Source organism: Garra rufa, chromosome 19 (genome assembly GCF_049309525.1).
Source record: "Garra rufa chromosome 19, GarRuf1.0, whole genome shotgun sequence".
NCBI lineage: Eukaryota > Metazoa > Chordata > Actinopteri > Cypriniformes > Cyprinidae > Garra > Garra rufa.
The window spans coordinates 15,095,082-15,118,223 of NC_133379.1; the positions used below are offsets into that span (position 1 = coordinate 15,095,082).

Sequence of the window (23,142 nt, forward strand, 5' to 3'; positions counted from 1 at the left end):
GCCTAATTATCGCTCTCAGCACAGACACTGTGTTACTCAAAGCAGTGTGACATTTACGGCTGAAATTCTTTTTATTTTAATCTCCTGCTTTCATTAAAACAAAATAACCAGCAGCAGGATGCTTATTCTCACCCATGGCCAGGCTGAGTAGTTTCTGCACTCTGGAGTTGACACCGACGATCCTGTAGAGCCCCTGTTCATCAATACCTGACAGAGAAAACCATAGACTGTCACAATTACTCATGTGCTAGTCACCATCTGACCTAACAAACGACGTGAAGCGTACCTCTGGTTTCGATGGCATAGATGAATTTTTTGATAATGTTGAAGCCGATGACATCTAACTGTGCCACTTAAGTAGAAAGCATATTAGGTGAGGGGCAAAAAATACATCAATACAACTTCATGGTAAAACAAACAGTAATACACCACAAACAAGTGAAACAACTGAAAGAGCACCATACTTACTAGCTTCATTCTGGTTGTCACGACTCAGGGTGTATACCTGTGAGACAAGACATTTTGGTCAGGCTTGTGGCTGTTAACACGGAGCAAAACTGTACTTGTCATCTTCATAACAAGTACAATTCTGTGGTACCAGCAGAGAAGCCATCACGGTACACAATACCACTGCCTCATTTGCACTATTTTACATGCATAATCTGTTTACTAAATGGGCTTCATCACACTGAACACATTTAGCACACATTATGGTTCTGTTCCAAAACCTAGTGAGCATATGCAGCATTTTTGTTGAGAAGACAAAAAATTTGAGGATTATACATATATAATATTATTCTATATCGATCTACAATCATGCCAACCCTCAGAGCAGTTTAAGCACACTGCTGTGTGGATAAATCCGGTAGCAGATCTAGACAGGTGGAGCTGTGTTTTCAGGAGAACTGCACCATTTCATGACTGAAATAGATTTGTAACTCAAGGCCGAAAAATATTGATAATAATATACAAACATCGTTGAGGTCAAAAGTTTACATACACCTTGCAGAAACTGCAAAATGTTAATTATTTTACCAAAATAAGTCAAAATGCATGACATTTTTTATTTACTACTGACCTGAATAAGACATTTCACATAAAAGATGTTTACATATAGTCCACAAGAGAAAATAATAGCTGAATTTATAAAAATGACCTTGTTCAAAAGTTTACAGACACTTGAATTTTTAATACTGTTTTGTTACCTGAATAATCCTCAGCTGTGTGTGTGTGTTTTATTTTTGTTTAGTGATGGAAGTTCACGAGTCCCTACCCACTGTTCTAAAAAAATCATTTTTTGTGCATTTGAACAGCACTTCAGCAGTGTAACAGGGTCACTCCCCACTACTTTGCCGGGTAAAATTTTATAACAGAGCTCAACATTATTTGATTGTCTTAAACAAGTGGATTTTTTGAAGGAGCAAGTGAAAGTGAATTTTACTTGCCTGACTGGACAAATAATCTGATTAAAACATCTAATTAGGAAAGCACTGACATTTCTGCGAGAATGAAATTATCTTGTTGAAAAACAACACAAATGAACACAACTGCATACAGAAGAAACATACTGCGGAAAAAAAAGGTAGTTTTTTTATAACATATTTTTTATATAACACATAGCCAAGTAAAGCAACATGACGAGATGATGAGAGTGCAGTTTTCCCTAAAAAACAAGACTGTAAATTTGACATTGATTTTATACAAGAGTTAAAACGAGTAGTTAATACAAATTTTAGTACAATATTGTCAGTGTTGACTGTTTTTTGCTTTGACTTTGCTTGACAAAGATCACAGCAAAGCAGTCACTTATCTCTGAGCAACTTACAGCTGTGTTTCGTTACTGAATGATTCGCCATTTCTGAATAAATCATTTGAGTCAATGATTCAGTGGTCCATTCATAAAGACAGACACTTGCTTCATTCTTGAATGAATCAGCCGTCTGACGAATTGTTTTAAGGCATGACTCAATGACTCATTCATTAAGACAGTCACTTGCTGCCACTTATTGGCAGTTTACTTTCATATTTCAAAGTACCTCATCTTTGCTTTTTCTGAACATTTCATATATTTAAATATAAAAAAATGATTTTAAACACCAAGCCTATAACATAATTTATACTACTGCAATTTTGCCATATAAATGCTTTCATACTACATTTAAGCTTCATTAAACATGTGTAAATGCATCTAAATGCCACTTCAGCTTCTTCTGTTTCTTCTGCAGTGGAAAGATTGGTTTTGTTAATACCGATTTCATTTGACTGGTTACAGCCCCATAGTGTCTTATATAGTGAAATTATTAATAAAATATAATATATATATATAATATATATATATTTGAAATCAAAGATGATGTATGCATTTAATACAGTTAGGGAAAATGCCCTTTAAATAGGCCAAGAAAGACCTGGAAATCAATTTAAATACATTTTAGTATGCAGTAACTTTGTTCATATAAAACGTAATTTCCCAACAACAAAATTGTGTCAGTGAAAATGCTAATTTTGGAAAACCAGTGGTTGGTGAGCAAAAAAGCTAATATTAACAGTATTAAGAATCACGTGTATGTAAACTTTTGAATGGGGTCTTTTTTTTTTATTTGTTTGTGAAATATCTTATTCGGGTCAGTACTAAATAAAAAATAACATGCATTTTGTATGATCCCTCTTATTGAGGTAAAATAATTAACATTTTGCAAATTCTGCAAATTGCATGTAAACGTTTGACCTCAACTGTAAATACAACGTTTAGTATTTACCTAAATATGTCTGTGCTGTATGTATTTCTATGCTGATAAGAGCATTATGTTGTTAATCCAACAGCTCTACTGACATCAGTTCATCCTGTTGGTTTTTGTGATAAATACTATTCAAGTTCTTGCCTAAAGAGTGCTTCATCAGTAACTAATGAGGTCTTATTTAGTGATAGTTCACCACAAAATAATTTTCACCCCATGATTTACTCACCCTCAAGTCATCCTAAGTGTATATGACCGTCTTCTTTCAGAACAAATACAATCAGAGTTATATTAAAAAATATCCTGGCTTTTCCAAGCTTTATAATGGCAGTGAATGGGTGTTGAGATTTTGAAGTCCAATAACGGCATCCATCCATCATAAAAAGTGCTCCACACGGCTCCAGGGTTAATAAAGGCCTAAAGTGAATCAATGTGCTTGTGTAAGGAAAATATCCATATTTACAACTTTGTGAACCATAATCTCTAGCTTCCACTAACTGCAGAACACAAAAGCACAAAGAAAGCAGGATTGCAATATAAGCCAAGAGGAGATTGGTTTCCCTTTGCTGTAAACAAATGCCACTCTTTCGTGAACGCACATATGACACTTAACAAAGCTGGAGATGCTTACAGTTTATAAAATTTTAATTACGGATATTTTTCTTACACAAACGCACCACTTCTCGTCAGAAGGCCTTTAGGCCTCTGGAGCCGCATGGAGTACTTTTTATGATGGATGAATGCACTTTATTGGACTTCAAAATCTCAACAGCCATTCTCGTCCATTATAAAGCTAGAAAGAGCCAGGACATTTTTAAATATAACTCCGAAAGAAAAACGTCTGAACGAAGAAAGTCACATACACCTAGGATTGCTTGAGAATGAGTAAATCATGGGGTAATTCACATTTTTGGGGTGAACTATCCATTATATTTAGCATGCTCTCTATGTAGGTAGCAGATTAGCAAGGCATTTTACTAGATTATGAAACAGAGCCTAAAACATCCTACAATACATTACAAATTCAATTACGAAGCTAACACTCAACTAAACCACTATATCTGAATTTACATTCAAAAACAACACAGGCTAAAGGCCTTAACATGCATATTTATAAGGCACAATAAGTCTTATGAATATGCATCCAAAATGAGAATACACTTTATCTGATGCACAGCAGAGCCAAGCATGTGAAACGTTCTTAAGATGAACCCTATCAGATTTGAGAGCGAAACAAATTTCCGATCTCTCAGATAAAGTACCGGTTCTCTTCCGTCCATGGCTTCCATCCAGAGTCTGCGGTCTTCCTCTGACAGCGCTTGCATGGTGATCACGCCAGGCCTGAAACATGCACACATGCCCACACACAAGCATGCACCACGGTACAGTCAACATCCATGCAAACACACACACACACAATTCTCTAATGATGCATGTATATTTACAGTATGACACTGTTAGTGGACAAAAAAATAGTGAGCATGTGTGTTATAGAACAATTTAGTTTCCTAAAAATCTACAGAGCCACCCTTGTGAAAAAAGTATGCTTAAAGGGATTGTTCACCCAAAAATTTAAATTTGATGTTTATCTGCTTACATTCAGGGCACTCAAGATGTAGTTGACTTTGTTTCTTCGGTAGAACACAAATGACGATTTTTAACTCAAACTGTTGCAGTCTGTCAGTCATATAATGGCAGTCAATGGGATCCACGGCTTTGAGAGTCAAAAAAAAACATTGTGGTGGTAAAAAATTATATAAATACTGTTCAGTGTCATGCACAGACCGATTTGTTTGTGTGTTAAGACCTCAATGTATCGTCACAAGCCACAGGGTTTCATTTGGTTTTGTCAGTGTATGTTTTTTTGACTGTCAAAGCCGTGGGTCCCATTGTCTGCCATTATATGACTGACAGACTGCAACGGTTTGAGTTAAAAATCTTTGTTGGTGTTTTACTGAAGAAACAAAGTCACTAAGCAGATAAACATAAAATTTTAATTTTTGGGTGAACTATCCCTTTAAAGTGCACTTAAAGAGTACATTTTATGATTGTTTCCTTACACACTTTAAAAGTAATATTTTCAAATTATTAAACTGAATAAAATGTCATTTAATTTAAACTTTTAGTTTAAATTAAATGACATTTTATTCAGTTTAATAATGTTCAACTAACTGCATTTAATATAAATTTAAACTATAATACAGTATATTTTTATTTAATTGTAAATACAATGCAATTAAGTGTTCAGAAACATTGCATTTAATTTGTAAAGTGTATTCTTTCAAAAGCAGTGCAAACACTGCAAAAATGTTTTTCTTACTTAGGTTTTTTGTCTTATTTCTGGCCAAAATATCTAAAAATTCATAAATCAAGAAGGATTTTCTAAAAGTAAAGTAAAAATTAATTAAAAAGTAAAAATTATTTTCTTGTTTTCTGAAAAAACAAGTCAAAATCAAGTGAGTTTTTGCTTAGAACAAGCTAAATAATCTGCCAAAGGGGTAAGCAAAAAAAAAAATCTTATTTCAAAAAGAAAACAAGATTATTTTTCTTACCCCATTTGCTTGTTTCAAACAAAAACGCACTTAATTTTGACTTGTTTTTTTTTTTTTTTTCTGAAAACAAGAAAATATTTTTTACTTGTCTAGAAAATCCTTCTTGATTTAAGAATTTTTTTTGATATTTTGGCTGGAAACAAGACAAAAAAGTTTCTTCTAAGTAAGAAAAGCATTTTTTTGCAGTGAAAGCATTCATAGTTGAAGAAACACACTTTAACTATTCACAAATGTACTTTATACAAAACACACTGCAATTTCACAATAGCATCCTGCTTTTTCTGATTGCAAACCCACAAAAACACTATCCAAACACCTTCCCATATGTCGGCTTTGCCAATAAAAAAAAAAAGGACATCGCATACACAGCATCGCATACACAAAATGACAGTTTTCCCCACACCAGCAGTGCACTACCACATTGTAAATCTATCAGGCTTTCCTCTCCACAAACTCAATTAAACAAGTCTAGTTCTATTACCATAACTCTGCCTGACCTGGCATGGCCTAACCTTCAGTTGTCACGCGAGTTAATGGTGTGAGAGTGTGTGCGTGCTACTGATTTACTGATAGAGCTGCCATACTGAAATATTAAGAGGTTTTCCAACACACACAACACAGTAAACTGGCTATTATATTGCTCTATGCTGAATCAGAGAAAGGTTTTTGCTTAGTAAGAGAGGGGTTTTATCAAAGCACTGAACTGTTAAAAGACTGTCTGCACTGTGATTTTGAAATTCATGAAATATGACTCCAGTTGTTCAAATAACGTCATCAGTATCTGGTATATCTACATTGGTTACCATAGTAATTACTTAAGTGTTCACATAACTACAAGACACTTTCTTTTACACCACTTGAGAGTGGCTGTTGATGTGGAAAGAAAAAGGTGGAAAACTAGAAGATTTTCCAAGTTCATTATGACACATCGGTAATGATTCAAACATAAGTAAAATAAGTGGATTTGGAGACATTTATAGACACCACATAACATTACCTCATTCTTAATGATTATTAGTTTCTAAATTGTTCTTTTTAAATAATATTTTGATAAGCATTTTCAAGTAAAAACACTATATATTCTGTCTAGTGTATTGCACATTTTTTATATAACGTTGGGACATACACACTTAAAACACCTAAATCTGAATCTGACCATTCATAGTGTCATATATTTTCTGAAAATCTGGCTACATTTTTATTAAGACAATTTTTTTTAAAGAATTTTGCTTTGTATCAGGATAAAACAGGATTTAATGTGTTTTTTGTTCTCTTTTTCCAGTAAAATCTTTTTAGTGAAAAAATAAAATAAAATGAAATAAAATTTTACCACATGCCAATTTGCTTTGTATCAGGTGTACATGATAAAATAGGATTTAATGTGTTTTTTTTTTCTCTATTCTCTTTTTCCAGTAATTATTTTTAGTTAAACAATAAAATAAAAATAAATAAATAAAAATTTTAAATTATAAATAAAATAAAATAAAATACTTTTAGAAACTATTTACTGCTGGTCAGATACAATAGGATAAAATAGAATTTAATGTGTTTTTATTCTCTTTTTCCAGTATTTTTTTTTTTTTTTTTTTTTTGTGAGAAAATATTTTTACCAAAATATATATATATATAAAAAATTAAACTTTAAAATATTTAAGTTAATAAATTAATTTTTTTAGTGCTATATTATTGTCATTATTAATATTGTCATTATTAACATTACTTTTGCTCAGTTATTAATATTGGTTCTTGTTATTATATATTTTTTTAACATTTACTTATTTATTTGTTTGTTTATTTTTCAGAATTTTTTGATGAAAAAAGTTCAAAAGAATTGTATTTACATGAAATAGAAACATTTTGTAATATATAAACCTTTGGTAAACCTTGGTAAACCTTTGACCAGTAATTTATCCTGAATTACAATTAAATTTATTTATTTTACTTTTTACCATACTTGTTTCAAATGCAATTTTTACAGAAATTGGTTATCTTAGTAGGGAAAGAAAAAATAATAATTTAAGATGAATTATCTGGAAATAAATCTTATTATGTGGGAAGCAAGATTAAAATATAGTAAAATATAATATAATATAATATAATATATGTTTTTTTTTTTTTTGTGTTGTTTTTTTGTTTTTGCAATGTGCAAAGCGTGATGTGGACTACTGCCCATCATTGCAACACTGTATCATGAGGGCTTAGAGCATCTTTTGGCCAAAAGGTTAAGTGTAAAGTAATCAGCTCCCTTTCCCTGCTTTCCCTGCTTTCAGCCCATAAGATGGCCATTTTATCTCTCTCTTCTCTTAGTTACTGCAACAGTTATGACAGGTCGAAGCTATCTACAGTGTACTCTCTTCATGCCTGGCAGACCTAGTTAAAATCCACCCCCTTTCCTGAGCAGCAGCCAGGAAGTGTGTCTCCCGCTGGATGTTTTACGTGGACCAAAGCGCCATCTGGTGGCAGCTATGCAGACAGTCGACTCACCGGTCCACGGCTTCAACATCAAAACAGAACCTCTTCTCGATGGAGTCCGTTTTCCTTCTGGTGCAGGATTTGAGCGTAAAGCTGTCCTCATCTCCCTGAAGAAAAAAAAAATATATAGGCTCAAATTTTAGCGCCACATTTTCACTATTTCTCGACTTTGATTTTTTATGTGAGCCTGGACGGTGGACAGGAAAATGCGAGCAGATGTTCTATATTTACCAACTACACTGTCATCACATAAATGATTATATAAATGAACGATAAAGTCTCAGGTTACTCCCTATCTTCTTGCAAAGTGTGGCCAAGGAATGGGTGTTCAAATGCAGTCAGCTATTTTTATTCCAACACTTCACAACTCCTTTACTGACTAGCAACACATTGCACACATGCCTCTGGAGTTCATTACCAAAGCGCTGTCGTTCTCTCCTTCAGTGACCTCGTCACTTACAGTCTAATTGTTTCTAACACACCACTCTGCTAAGTAGCTTCTCTCTAGTTTTTCTTCTCTCTTCACATTGCAGAAAAGGTGATAGCGCAAAGACTAGGTACACCAACTGGGTATGCTTACAGAATGCAATGCTCACATCTCACATCCCTGTGAGTATGGGACTCCACAATCTAGTCCACCATAAGTCTACAAGACTGCATATACAGTGCCATGCAAAAGTATTCATACCCCTTTATTTTTTTTTCACATTTTGTTGTTGCTGCCTTACTGTATGTTGAAACTGTTACATTTTCCCCACATCAATCTACACTCCATACACCATAATGGCAAAGCGAAAAGCAGGTTTTTAACACCTTTGCAAATGTATTAAAAAATTAAAAACTTAAATGATTCAATTGCATAAGTATTCATACCCTTGTTTGGGACAGTTGGGGCATTTATCTCAGGAGCATTCATATTGCTTGTAGATGTTACTACACTTTTAGTAAAGTTAACCTGTGGCAAATTCAAATGAATGGGTATAATTTGGAAAGAATTAGAGCAAATATTAGAGCAAAAACCAAGCCGTGAGGTAAAAAAAACAGCTACACGTCTTCAGAAAAAATTCTGCTGCATTGAAGGTTCACAAAAGCATGTAGTCTCCGTTACCCTTAATTGAGGGAGTTTGAAACAACCACAACTCTTCCTAGAGTTAGCCTCCTGGCCAAACTGAGCAATTGATGAAGAACGGCCTTGGCTAGAGTGGTGACCAAGAACCTGCTGATCACTCCAGTTGAGCTCCATGATCATATATGCAGATAGGAGAAACTTACAGAAGGACAAACATCACTACAACACTCCGCTGATCTGGGCTTTATGGTGGTGTGGCAAGACTCAATCCTCTCCTCAGTGAAGACACATGAAAACACACTTGGAATTTGCAAAAAAAAAAACATCTAAAGGACCCTCAGACTGTGAAAAACAAGATTCTCTGGTCTGAAGAACCTCAATTCCGAGCATCATGTTTGAAGGAAACCAGGCACTGCTCATCACCTGCAGAGTACCATCGTGAAAAGTAAAGTGTGGTGGTAACAGCCTCATCTTGTGGGGCTGTTATCCCGTGGCAGGGACTGAGGGACTCGTCAGAGTAGAAGAAAAGCTCAATACACCAAAATATTGAGAGAGGCTTATTGAAAACCCAGTCCAGAGCATTCAGAACCTCAGATTGGGTTTACCTTCCAACAGGACAATGACCCTAAGCACACAGCAAGAGTGGCTTATAGACAACTCTGTGAATGTCCTTGAGTGGCCCAGCCATAGCCTGGGCTTCAACCCAATCAAATGTCTGCCAAACCCTATCCAAGCTGACAGAGCTTGAGAGGTGAAGAGGTGAGGCCAAGAATGGCAGATAATTGCCATAGACTTGCATTAAAAGAAGGACCTGAGCCAAATCTAAGCACTCACCTTCATGTTGTTCCAAACCAGTAAAACCGTCACTCATCTTCGGAACGCAAACTTAAGATATTTTTGATGAAATCTGAGAGCTTTGCCCAGCATATACAGCAATGCAACTGTTCAAGGCCCAGAAAGGTCACATGGACATAGACAAAATAGTCCATGTGACTAGGGCTGTTCGGTTCCGAATTTTTTTAGAATCAATGTCGATTCCTGGTTCTGGAATCGATTGGATTCAATTCCAAGAATCGATTCCTCACTGTTGTTTTCGATTCTATTTCGACTCTTGTTTTTTTTTTTTAGATTGGAAGAAGCTAATTTCGCAATGACTGCAGGATGTAAAGGTCATAGAAAGTTGCCTTCTCATAATATAAAGCTTCATTTTTAAAATTACGATTTTTCTGGTTTTTGTGTTGGTTAAATATATATTTAATAGCTTTTACAGTTCAAGATAAAGCTTAAAAGACGTAGTTATTAAATTACATAAAACATTTCAAATTCATATAGATTCATATTGAGTGCATTATTTAATTCTTATACCATTAACATTTAATTTGTAGTGGGCAATACATAATATTTAAATAATTCACCCTCATAGGCTGTGTGTGTCTGAGCTTAATCATTTATTTAATGACTTTCTGCACTTGCTATACTGTATACTTCAGTGCAGTAAAAGTACTACAATTTATTATAATAGTAATTTTATAATAAATTTAAAAGCAACGTCATCTTGAAAAAAACTAGGGAGTCGAAATGGCGGCTGCAGCCAATGATTGATCCTCTGCTGCCATTTTAAGGTTATATTGGTAATTTCATGTCAAAAAAGACGTTTTCCATGAAAAGACATTTTTTTCCCATGTGGTCTTTATGATTGAAAAGTAAATCTTTGAAATGAATTTTATTGCACAGCTGTGGAGTTGAAACATAATAAAGGATTTAAAATATTACAAGATTTTAAAAATATGTTCATGACTATAAAGGCAAGTTACTGATTATCAAGAATACGACTAAGAGACTTAGTAGTAGGTAGTAGTAGTAGAAGAAGTAGGCCTATCAGTAGCTACCTAACGTTAGCCTAAACACAAATAACATGAATGTTTATGTCGCTATTATTATTTACGATGTTGCAATTATTATTTTTCTCAGTTTCTGATAAGAACGAGGCAGTAGAGGAGTCTCAAGAGTGTCCACCTATATATAGCACATATAAAATGAGCTTCAGCGGATGTTTACAAGCTGGCTTATCATTATGCGGAAGTTCTAAAGAACGCTCAGTGTATATGGTCAATTAATGACAGAATTTTCGTGTTTGGGTGAACTTTCCCTTTAAAACTCTATACACTGATCAGCCACAGCATTAAAACCACCTGCCTAATATCATGTAGGTCCCTTACGCAGCCAAAATAGAACTGATTTGTCAATGCATGAACTCCACAAGACATCTGAATGTGTACTTTGGTCTCTGGCACTAAGACATTAGCAGCAGATCCTTTAAGTCCTTCAAGTTGCAAGGTGGGGGCTCTTCATGGATCAAGCACATCCCATAGATGCTCAATCGGATTGAGATCTAGGAAATTTGGAAGCTAAGACAACACCGTGAACTCTTCATTAGGAAACACTACTGCCATAAAGGGGTGTACAATCTTTAGGTAGGTAGTATGTGTCAAAGTAACATCCACATGATTGCCATGACTCATGGTTTCCCAGCAGAACATAACACTGCCTCAGCTGACTCGCCTTCTTCACATAGTGCATCCTGCTGCCATCTCTTCCCAAGGTAAATAACAAACATGAAGGAAACCAGGCACTGCTCATCACCTGCAGAGTACCATCGTGAAAAGTAAAGTGTGGTGGTAGCAGCCTCATGTTGTGGGGCTGTTATCCCGTGGCAGGGACTGAGGGACTCGTCAGAGTAGAAGAAAAGCTCAATACACCAAAATATTGAGAGAGGCTTATTGAAAACCCAGTCCAGAGCATTCAGAACCTCAGATTGGGTTTACCTTCCAACAGGACAATGACCCTAAGCACACAGCAAGAGTGGCTTATAGACAACTCTGTGAATGTCCTTGAGTGGCCCAGCCATAGCCTGGGCTTCAACCCAATCAAATGTCTGCCAAACCCTATCCAAGCTGACAGAGCTTGAGAGGTGAAGAGGTGAGGCCAAGAATGGCAGATAATTGCCATAGACTTGCATTAAAAAAGGACCTGAGCCAAATCTAAGCACTCACCTTCATGTTGTTCCAAACCAGTAAAACCGTCACTCATCTTCAGAACGCAAATTAAGATATTTTTGATGAAATCTGAGAGCTTTTCCCAGCATATACAGCAATGCAACTGTTCAAGGCCCAGAAAGGTCACATGGACATAGACAAAATAGTCCATGTGACTAGGGCTGTTCGGTTCCGAAATTTTTAGAATCAATGTCGATTCCTGGTTCTGGAATCGATTGGATTCAATTCCAAGAATCGATTCCTCACTGTTGTTTTCGATTCTATTACGACTCATGGTTTCCCAGCAGAACATAACACTGCCTCAGCTGACTCGCCTTCTTCACACAGTGCATCCTGCTGCCATCTCTTCCCAAGGTAAATAACAAGCATGCACCCAGCCATTCACCTGATCTAAAAGAAAGCATGATTCATCAGAGCAGGCATGCTTTCCCAATTGCTGCATTGTCCAGTTCTAATGCTTTCAGCAGTAGACAAGCGTCATCATCAAATCTTGCTTGCCCATTTTTGAAATTCAAGAACTGCTGGTGGCACTTTAGTTTAGAGACCAATTCTCACTCTTAACTAGTTGTTTATTACTAGCATATTGGCTGTTTATTAGTACTTATAAAACACATATTAATGGCTTATTCTTAATGACCACATTTTAGATCCCTTAATCCTACTCCATACCGACATAATCTAACAACTACTTCAATAACTATTAATATGCGGTAATTTGCGGCTTACTGAGGTAAAAGTCATAGTTGACAGTCAGGTAATAGTGAGAATTTGTCCTCAAGCTAAAGTGTGACTCTACGTTATTCACTTCATCTTTGAGTGGTTTTAATGTTGTGGCTGATCAGTTACAGCTCACTCAAGAAAATACAATGCCAAATATACTGAAGATTAGTGAACATGCAGTCAATTTGATATCTAACAACTGATGTGCTTAAAAATATTTTTTTAGAGTTTGTAATTCCTGCCTGTAATCCTGCTGGTCCATTTGCCTGCTAAGCCTCTATTTCTAGTTTATACCCTGTAAACATGTTTTTTTTTTAACCATCTGAAGGATGAGCTGAAATGACTGTTGTAACAGACAACATGTCACACATGCAATACATAAGCATTAGGTTGAAAGGAAAACAAAATAATAATTAAAATTGTGAAAGTTTCTATGATGTGTTTAGGATTACCATTCCTTATCTGCACATTTGCACCCATTTTGTTTTCACAAGCAACAACGGTGTACCAGTTCTTACGCCATAACCTTCACAGACATAACCGACTGTGTTTTTAACATAAACTTGTGTGTATTTGACAGTTAAGGCGCAATAACACATGAAAGAGAACTTCAGTGGGATAGACATTATAATCAAACCAAAATCCAACAGACGTTTTTTGGCAGAGTATGTGGAAAAGGGGGCAGGGAGCAGCAGCTCATTTGCATTTAAGTAGACATGCATGAAAACAGCGTGTTTAACAATAATAAATGATAATAAATGATCAGTGGAGTATTTTGAGCTGATACTTCACAGACACATTGGGGACACCTGAGACATATATTAAATCTTGTAAAAAGGGGCATCACCTTAATATACACATATAAGGGGAAAAAAAAAATAACGTGATTAAAATATTTTAATGCAGTTAATGCACTGTCCCTGCCCCCAGACCTGTACGTCATCTTATGTTTCATGTAATTGACTGTTGACAAATATGACACAGAACAACAACTCCACAAATGCAGTTATGCCCTAAAATTCATGTTATTGCTGAAAAAATGCCCCTGTATGTTGTTTGTCTCATATTTATATATATCACATGATATGACACAGCAGCAAGAGCAATTTGATGCTAGTGCTGATTTTATATTGATTTATCACAAGCTTAAATGTAATTTTTATACAACAGTTCAGTAAATAAGAAGTTGATATTGTGTTATATTTTAAACACAAACCTTTGAAGCCATAGCAGTTTGTTGTGCGTCTCTGAGCAACCCAGCAGTGTTTAGCTTTTGAATGAATTCGCATTTTGAATGAATTGTGTGAACCAATGACTCAAAAGCCCATTTATAAAGAGAGAAATTTACTCTATTCCTGAATGAATCAGCCATTTGAATTAATCAAATTATTGAATCGTAAAGACATTCACCACCACTTGCTGGCAGGTTAGTTTTTTTTATTTTTATTTAGAGTATCATTTCATTTAAAAAAAATAAAAAATAAAAACATTGAAGGGATACGTCACCCAAAAATTTTTAATTCTGTCAGTATTTACTCACCCTCATGTCATTTCAAACCTTTCTTTTAAAATACTTGTACTTTTGAAGACTGTTGGTAACAAAGCTGTTTTGGTTACCAATGAACCTTTATCATATGAACGAAAAATACTAAGATGTTTCTCAAATTATCTTCTTTTATGTTCCATAGTTTACGTTAGGCCTAAATGTTTATGTGTAATCAATTCTATGTTGAATCAAATCAAATATTTCTTTCTAAAGCTACAATTTGTAATGTCTACTGATACTTTCTCATTTACCACAAAATCTTTATGTGGGTATTTCCACAGTAAAATTTATTTTGCAGTTATTTAGATTAATTAATTGAAACATCATGTAATTAATTAGATAAAAAATGTGCTCGACTGACAACCCTAATATATATATACCTTTATATATATATATATATATATATATATATATATATATATATATATATATATATATATATATAATATGGGAAAATTGAGGCTTAAAAATTAGCCCAACACAAAATTATATATATAATTTTGTTTTGGGCTAATATAATTCCTCAGTTGTTTAGTTTTTTTTTTTTTAAACTGCAGTTCAGCAAATTGCTCTTCCTGGGCTGCAATTCACATTCCCACTCAAGAATTGAAAGCTATTTTTAAGCCTCAAATTTTCCCATATTAAATTAAAATGTTTTTGTCTCAACAGATTGTGCCTTTCTATGTAAATATGTCAGCAATAACATAAACCATGCAAATTGAGTAACAATATGACTCTGTATCCAATTTATATTCACAATAAAAGCTGTTTTCTATTTGCTTTTCTTCTGCGATTGGCAGGTTTGTGCGTTTAGCAGCAGGGTGGAAGTGTGTGGTCAGAATGTAATCAGGCCGCATGCAGTCCCTGGTGCGAGAGCCATCCTATTGACCCTGCGTGTGTGGCTGTGGAGAGCGGGACGGGCACAGAGCCAAGTGGCGACACTGGTGCCAGCTCAACGATGCGATACTCGTGCCAAGATCAGAGTCTTGTCAATGCCAGCATGGGGAACAAACGCGTGGCCTGTGCCAGCATCCACTCTCCAATCCAAAGGTTACACATACTGTTGAGTGAAAGGGTGCGAAAGGGATTATATGTAACAGAGAAAGAGAAAAAAGAACTACTTACATTTTTGCCCCCAGACTTCTGATCAAACAGCAACATGGTCATGCGTTTGGGCTCTCGGTGATAGATGCAGTAGTACTTCACCCATGTAGACACAAAGGAACCTGGTTTGGTATAAAACAGGGAGACGTGTAAGAAAAAGACAGATAAACAGCAAATGGATTGTTAATTTAACAATTAAATGTCCTACTGTAAATATAACAAAACTTAATTTTTGATTATATGCATTGCTAAGAATGCCATTTGGACAACTTTAAAGGTGATTATCCCAGTATTTTGATTTTTATGCAAAAATTACCCTTATGACTTTTTTTGTGGTCCAGGATCACAAATATGGTAAACTCTTTGAAGGCTTTGGTTATGTGAAACATTGAAACAATTGTGAAAAGAAGTAAAAAACAAAACAAAAAACAAGGTGAAGTAAAATGTAATGTAACACTGTGCAAGAGCAAAACAGCTGCGCACATTTTTTTCGACTTTTTTGGTTATTCATTTCTTAATAAGGATTAAAAAAAAAAAAATTCAGTAAAGAGCTCAAAGCCATGAAATACCAACCCAGGTTCAATGCAAAAACATGACTCTATATGTTTTTGTAAAACTTGTAAAAAAATGTAACTATACGTTCAATGCAGTGCATTTTCCAGCTGAAATGAACTCTTAAGGCAGTAAAACACCAAAAACCGTTATTCCTTTTCACACAAATTATGATTATAGGGCCATAAAATCAATTAATGAAGACTTATTTTGCGTGCCCTTTCTATGCACAGATTTTCTATCAAACTCAATATAGTGCAGGATTTGCGGAGTGCGCTTTGAGCTACGCCTCACGTACATACACGAAAATTGGTACACACATGTAACATACCAATACCTACAAAAAAGTCTCTTGGAGCAAAATCCGAAACCCAACAGGAAGTCAGTTATCAAATTTTGTGTTATTTTTGCGATTTTCAGGCGTCATACATTAACGAACTGCTAGAGATTTATGCAGATCAACACCAAATTTGGTCAGTCTAATCTAAAGGCCTCAAACTTCACACAAGTCTTGGCCTGAACACATCTGAAGGCCAATATTCTGTTATAATCATAGCACCACCTGCTGGCAACAGGAAATGGCTTGTGTTACACTAACTTGAACATGCAATGTCCAATCTGCACCAAATTTCACAGGTTTGGTAAGAGTCCTGGCCTGAAGACACCTAAAGGCCAATATTCAGATATAATCATAGCGCCACCTGTTGGCAGCAGGATATGTCATGTCTTACACTAACTCAAACATACCAATTTCAATCCGGACCAAACTTCATATGTTTAATAAAAGTGCTGGTCTGAACACATCTCCATGCTAATAATCAATTATAGGCATAGCGCCACCAGTTGGCAGCAAGAAGTTTGGCACATATAAATGACATATTTCTTCTATATTTACTATATTAAAAGCATACTGCCCACCGTTCACTGTCTCTGTAATACACCATAAAACAACACCTCATTGTCTCTCCAATGACAACCTTCGTAACTGTCTAAAAATGTTTAAATCAAGAATTTTATGACGAGTAAAAATTATTTTCTTGTTTTCTGAAAAAACAAGAAAATATAAATTATTTTACCAAAATAAGAAGGATCACACAGAATGCATGTTATTGTTTATTTAGTACTGACCTGAATAAGATATTTCACATAGACACATTTACATAGTCCACAAGAGAAAATTATAATAATGAATTTATAAAAATGAATGTTCAAAAGTTTACATACACTTGATTCTTAATACTGTTATTTTACCTAAATGATCCACAACTGTGTTTTTTTGTTTAGTGATAGTTGTTCATGAGTCCCTTGTTTTCCGAAACAGTTAAACTACCTTCTGTTCTTCAGAAAACTTGCATTAAGAGGCGGGGGTGAAAACTTTTGGAATTTGAAGATCAGGGTAAATTGAACTTATTTTGTCTTCTGGGAAACATGTAATTGTCTTCTGTAGCCATTCTAAATAAAAATAAATATGCGAAAATTTCTGAAGAAAAAGGCAGTTTAACTGTTCAGGACAAACAAAAGACTCATGAACACCTATCAACTGTAAAATATATTATTCAGGTCAGTACAAAAATAAAAATATAACATGAATTTTGTATGATCCCTCTTATTTTGGTGAAATAATTAACATTTTGGCAGATTCTGAAAGGGGGTGTAAACTTTTGACCTCAACTGTATATAACATATCACTAATGAGCAAAAAATGGATTTCAGCCACATTTTCCTGCAGTGTAAACTTAGCCAATAATATTGCAAAATAATCAGATATATACAAATATACAATAGAATGCAGGGAGAATAATGACATTCAATGACAACATTCATAGTGCTTCATGGTAGTGGGTAAGCTGAGCTGTTTTGCCACAACTTCTATGTTGATGTGAACAGAGACTTCTCTGAATGTTGGCTTGCCATTTAGGATTGTGGGTACACACACACACACACACACACACACACACACACACACACACACACACACACACACAACAAACACACTAACCTCTACAGTGGCCACAAGCCAGTGTGATCAGTTGTGTCTTAGAAAACAGAACTTACGTTTCTCTTGCACAAACAGATATCCCTCCATTGTGTGCGCACTGATGCTCTTATGTTCGTGTGGGTTTTCCTTCATCTTCTTCATCAAACATTCCACCTCTGATCGTGTGCTCTCGAACCGATTCCGCGTCTGAAATACCACAAAGACAGTTAAAGGAGAAGGTGAATGTTCCAAAAGATATGAAGATTCAAGAATGCTTGTGAAAACTTGCCACTCACTGGAAAAACTCTGCACTGGAATATACTCCCGTGAAACTACTGCACTCTTTAAATATCACAGATCAATGACCAGGCTCATTGTAAAGTGGCTAGTTTTATGGCAGTTGTTAGTGTATGTGCAATGCATTTTGGCAAACTGATATTAACTGCATTCATCAGGGGCTGGGTTTGAGTCATGTTTCTAGACAGTGAACATACACTCATCCAGAACTAAAAGACTGGACTTCTCAGAACAAGACATGATGATTTACTTGTATTTACTTAAAGGTGCAATATGTAATAGACAGCTAGTGGTTGAAATGGGTACTGCAGTCATTTCCTCAGACTTGATGAAGGAGTGTTCCCTTATGAAAAAAAAGCTTATTCAAGTGTGCTATTAGTATACTTCTATTAAACTAAAAATAGGAAAGTATACTTTAAGTTTTCCTTTTTGGACTTCTCAGAAATGTGCATTGTATACTTCTCAGAAATATACTTAAAATGACATTTAAGTATACTTGACTTATACTTAGAAAAATCTAATTATATTTGAGCTAAACTTGTGCTCTGAGAATCTGTTTTTATTGTTATACAGGGGCACTATTACACATCTTTTGTACAGAATTTTCAAAACACAAGTGAAGAAACTGAAACAACATGCTTCCACATGTAATCTACTGTAATAGTAGTATACTTAATAAATGATGTAAAGTTCACTTAAAGAAAACTTACGAGTATAAAACTACCAAACTAGTAGGTTACTGAGACTATACTCCAAAGTATAAAAAGTATTTAATTAGTAAACTATCAGTATACCTAAAAGTTCACTTTTAGTATACTCGCAGTACAAACTGAAAACATAGACGTAAACTAGTTGTGTACTCAAAGTTTATTATACTATATTATATTATATACTAGAAAGTGGGCCAATTTAGTCCCAATGAGTATTGAAATAGTACACTTAAAAGTATACTACTAGTACACTGATATTTGTATACTTACTACATAAAGTATACTTAATACTATACTTGAATTTTACTTAAGTATACTTAATAAAATAAACTTGAAGTAAACTTTTTTTTTGGTAAGGGTTGACAGACTGACAGTTTGTTTGTGTTTTAATATGCTTCTGGTCATACAGCTTTTTAGACGGGTGTCAAGGCTTTTTAGGTTGGATAGAGTATACAATCTTTGACCCAGTTTGTTTGCTCACTTCTACGGCTGCAGTATGCCTTGTTTTCCAACATCTGGCAACCCAGAGTGTTGAAATACTATTGGGTAAACTGGCAGTGGGCGGAGTCACACAGACCAAAACAAAAACACACATTCTGACAGGGAACACACATTTTAAAGCAGAACTGTAGCAATGTTTTTCAAAGAAACAATTATGTGTAATTTGGAACAAGTATCCAAAATATCTGCAAATTTATTACTGTTTTTATGCTTTAGTACAGTCAAAAATTACATATAGCACCTTAATGCATTAAAGTCTGAATATGAACTAATTCTGCTCTTTTAATTTGTAATATCTATATTTATAAGGGATCTGTTGTAAGAAATGCACTTACATTTTGAATGCTGATTGTGAGGTCTGTCTTGAAATGGTTGAAGTCTTTGGCCAGTTCGTACCCATGATGATAATATGTAAACAGACCTTGTAGAAAAGCCAGCAACTACACACACACACACACACACACACACACACACACACACACACACACACACACAAAAGAGGAAAACCGCCGTCAATGAAGACAGAATATAATATAATATAAGAATGACATTAAAATGTACTGAAGTTTTACCGGCTCCACAAACTCAAACATTTTCCTCTCCTGAACTTCCTGCACTTTGAAGACATATTCCAGGGAGACCTCATAGAAGTGCTGCCTCACGATGTCCACCTGGTTATCCGCCTGTTAAGAAAAACAGAAAACATAAATGTCCAAGAAATCCAACTGAGGGTCTGTAGCCTTTAGTCCACGTCTACAATAGCAGAGGCTATTAAAATGAAGTCAAGCCTTTCAATAAATCTGCAATTAAATACTAGTGCAACAGCATGCGAAAAGGCAATTTTAGTCTTTAGAGCAGAACATACTTCATGAAGCTGGGCTTCCTTCTTCTTTGCAGACAAACTGAGATGTTTCTCCATCACTGTACAGTACTTCTCCGTCTCTTTATCATATTTCTTTTTGGCCTCCTGTGAGATAAAAATCAATTAAAGAGACACCAACCAAAACGTTATATATAGACATTTGCATGTATTTATAGACACATCTATGTACATTTTAAATGGGTTATTTTAACATTTTGAAAGCAGTTGCAGTGGGCATTTCTGCTTAAAATACATACACTTGATTTAAACTATATTAAGTACTACAGTGAGAGAACAAATTATTTGATCCCCTGCTGATTTTGTACGTTTGCCCACTGACAAACAAATGCTCAGTCTATAATTTTAATGGTATGTTTATTTGAACAGTGAGTGACAGAACAACAACAAAAAAATCCAGAAAAACACATTTTAAAAAAGTTATACATTTATTTGCATTTTAATAAGTGAAATAAGTACTTGGTGGCAAACCCTTGTTGGCAACCACAGAGGTCAGACGTTTCTTGTAGGTGGCCACCAGGTTTGCACACATCTCAGGAGGGATTTTGTCCTACTCCTCTTTGCAGATTCTCTCCAAGTCATTTAGGTTTCGAGGCTGACATTTGGCAACTCGAACCTTCAGCTCCCTCCTCAGATTTTCTATGGGATTAAGGTCTGAACACTGACTAGGCCACTCCAGGACCTTAATGTGCTTCTTCTTGAGCCACTCCTCTGTTGCCTTGACTGTGTGTTTTGGGTCATGCTGGAATACCCATCAATGACCCATTTTCAATGCCCTTAGCAAAAAAACACCCCCAAAGCTTGTTTCCATCTCCATGTTTGACGGTGGGGATGGTGTTCTTGGGGTCATAGACAGTATTCCTCCTTCTCCAAACACGGCGAGTTGAGTTGATGCCAAAGAGCTCGATGGTCTCATCTGACCACAACAATTTCACCCAGTTCTTCTCTGAATCATTCAGATGTTCATTGGCAAACTGTAGATGGGCCTGTACATGTGCTTTCTTGAGCAGGTGTAGTGTGTTACCAATTGTTTTCTTGTTATCTATGGTCCCAGCTACCTTGAGATCATTGACAAGTAGTTCTGGGCTGATTCCTCACTGTTCATGATCATTGAAACTCCACGAGGTGAGATCTTGCATTGAGCCCCAGAGGGAGGGAGATTGTCGGTTATTTTGTGTTTCTTCCGTTTGCGAATAATCTCACCAACTGTTGTCACCTTCTCACCAAGCTGCTTGGCGATGGTCTTGTAGCCCATTCCAGCCTTGTGTAGGTCTACAATCTTGTCTCTGACATCCTTGGACAGCTCTTTGGTCTTGGCCATGGTGGAGAGTTTGGAATTTGATTGATTGATTGCTTCTGTGGACAGGTGTCTTTTATACAGGTAACAAACTGAGATTAGGAGCACTCCCTTTAAAAGAGTGCTCCTAATCTCAGCTCGTGACCTGTATAAAAGACACCTTGGAGCCAGAAATCTTGCAGACTGATGCTTATTTCACTCATTAAAATGCAAATCAATGTATAGCTTTTTTGAAATGCATTTTTCTGGAGGGTTTTGTTGTTATTCTGTCTCTCACTGTTCAAATAAACCTACCATTTAAATTATAGACTAATCATTTCTTTGTGAGTGGACAAACATCAGAATACAAAATCAGCAGGGGATCAGTGTACATGCTTGTAAGTACATTCGACAATAACATTTTAACCATAGAATAATATAAGGTAAAACCACAGAAGCAGAAAATGCTGCACTGGTCTCTTCATATAGGATAATTAGAGCTAAATATCCAATTTATAAGATCTACACTTTTAATCATTTGAATGATTTAGCCCAGCAAATTAAAGGTGTTTTACTTTCACCACACAAGTGCCTTGGAGTATTTCATCTTCTTAATTTGACAATTTTAAGCAATTAAAAAACAGGTGTGCTGTGTGCTAAAGTGTTAAGTTCATCTAATTGCATTTCATTTAAATTTAAACTATGACACATTTTCCTTTAATTGCAAATAACATGTAATTAAATGTCGGAAAACATCACATTCAGGTTCACATTTATATAGTACACTATTTCTTTGATAAATACTTTTAAGCAATGTACTTTCCAATGGCTTTTCTATTTGTTGTTTTTCTGTTTTAATTTTCTTTAGGGCCTTAGCCTCTGAACTCCAGACACCTGTAAGTGTCTAATAACCAGATGCACATCCACAATAATGGACAAAAGCCATTGGGTGTGTGAGAGTCGAATTTGTCATTCGGGAATCAAACGCCTGCAAGTAGCATGAGCTGTAAAGTTGGAAATACATTTAAATCATTGTTTAAAAAAAAAAAACAATACAGCATGTGCTACAAATCAAATCCAACAGATTTACTGTATCTGTTTGTTTTCATCATCAACACTACAATGAGTGTTTACACATCATAACCAACAGATGGCAGTGTTGTTTAAACATTCACAGCAGTTTCTTACAAGCACTTTGATCTGTCATGGCATGGCCCACATTGAATCTACAGGTTTTGACTCTGTAACATTGTGACAAAGTTGCCTTTTAACAAGATACTTCTTCAATGGCATTGAAAACTGAAAACATTCACATAATGCCTGGAGTTAAGAAACTCAGTAAGCCTTTCTCTGCTATCAATACCACAGTATAAAGTGATTTGAACTTCTGCTCTCACCTTTGCAGCTCCAATCTGCTCCTTCCTGAAACGTTCCAGTGGCAAGATCAACACATCATTGGCATTTTCAATCTGAGGAGACACAAGTCATAAGGTTCCTAAAAATGGCATTGAGCCAGAAGAGATCACTGCCTCCCCTGGTCTAGCCTGGTTTCTCCAAAGGTTTCTCCACTGTTTTTGCCATATACTTTTTGAGAACTGCTTCCTCTCACTTAAAACAAAACAGAATATTTATATCCCTTAAAGTTGGCATTAAATATATAGATAAATATACATATTGCAATATCACCCAGC

General features: G+C 35.3%; 1 protein-coding gene across 3 annotated transcripts in view; it reads right to left on the minus strand.

Moving 5' to 3' along the window:
* The window catches only part of LOC141292217 (rho GTPase-activating protein 26-like), a 140,233-nt gene that overhangs the window by 52,241 nt on the left and 64,850 nt on the right, over nt 1-23,142 (minus strand). For all 3 annotated transcript variants that reach the window (XM_073824191.1, XM_073824192.1, XM_073824190.1), the window contains exons 4-14: nt 22,849-22,920; nt 20,161-20,262; nt 19,868-19,978; nt 19,631-19,735; nt 17,865-17,994; nt 15,279-15,379; nt 7,775-7,869; nt 4,001-4,079; nt 469-505; nt 287-352; nt 133-207 (exon numbers count right to left, since the gene is read on the minus strand). In XM_073824191.1, the coding sequence (XP_073680292.1) occupies nt 133-207; nt 287-352; nt 469-505; nt 4,001-4,079; nt 7,775-7,869; nt 15,279-15,379; nt 17,865-17,994; nt 19,631-19,735; nt 19,868-19,978; nt 20,161-20,262; nt 22,849-22,920 (973 nt within the window). The remainder of the gene's footprint in view (nt 1-132; nt 208-286; nt 353-468; nt 506-4,000; nt 4,080-7,774; nt 7,870-15,278; nt 15,380-17,864; nt 17,995-19,630; nt 19,736-19,867; nt 19,979-20,160; nt 20,263-22,848; nt 22,921-23,142) is intronic.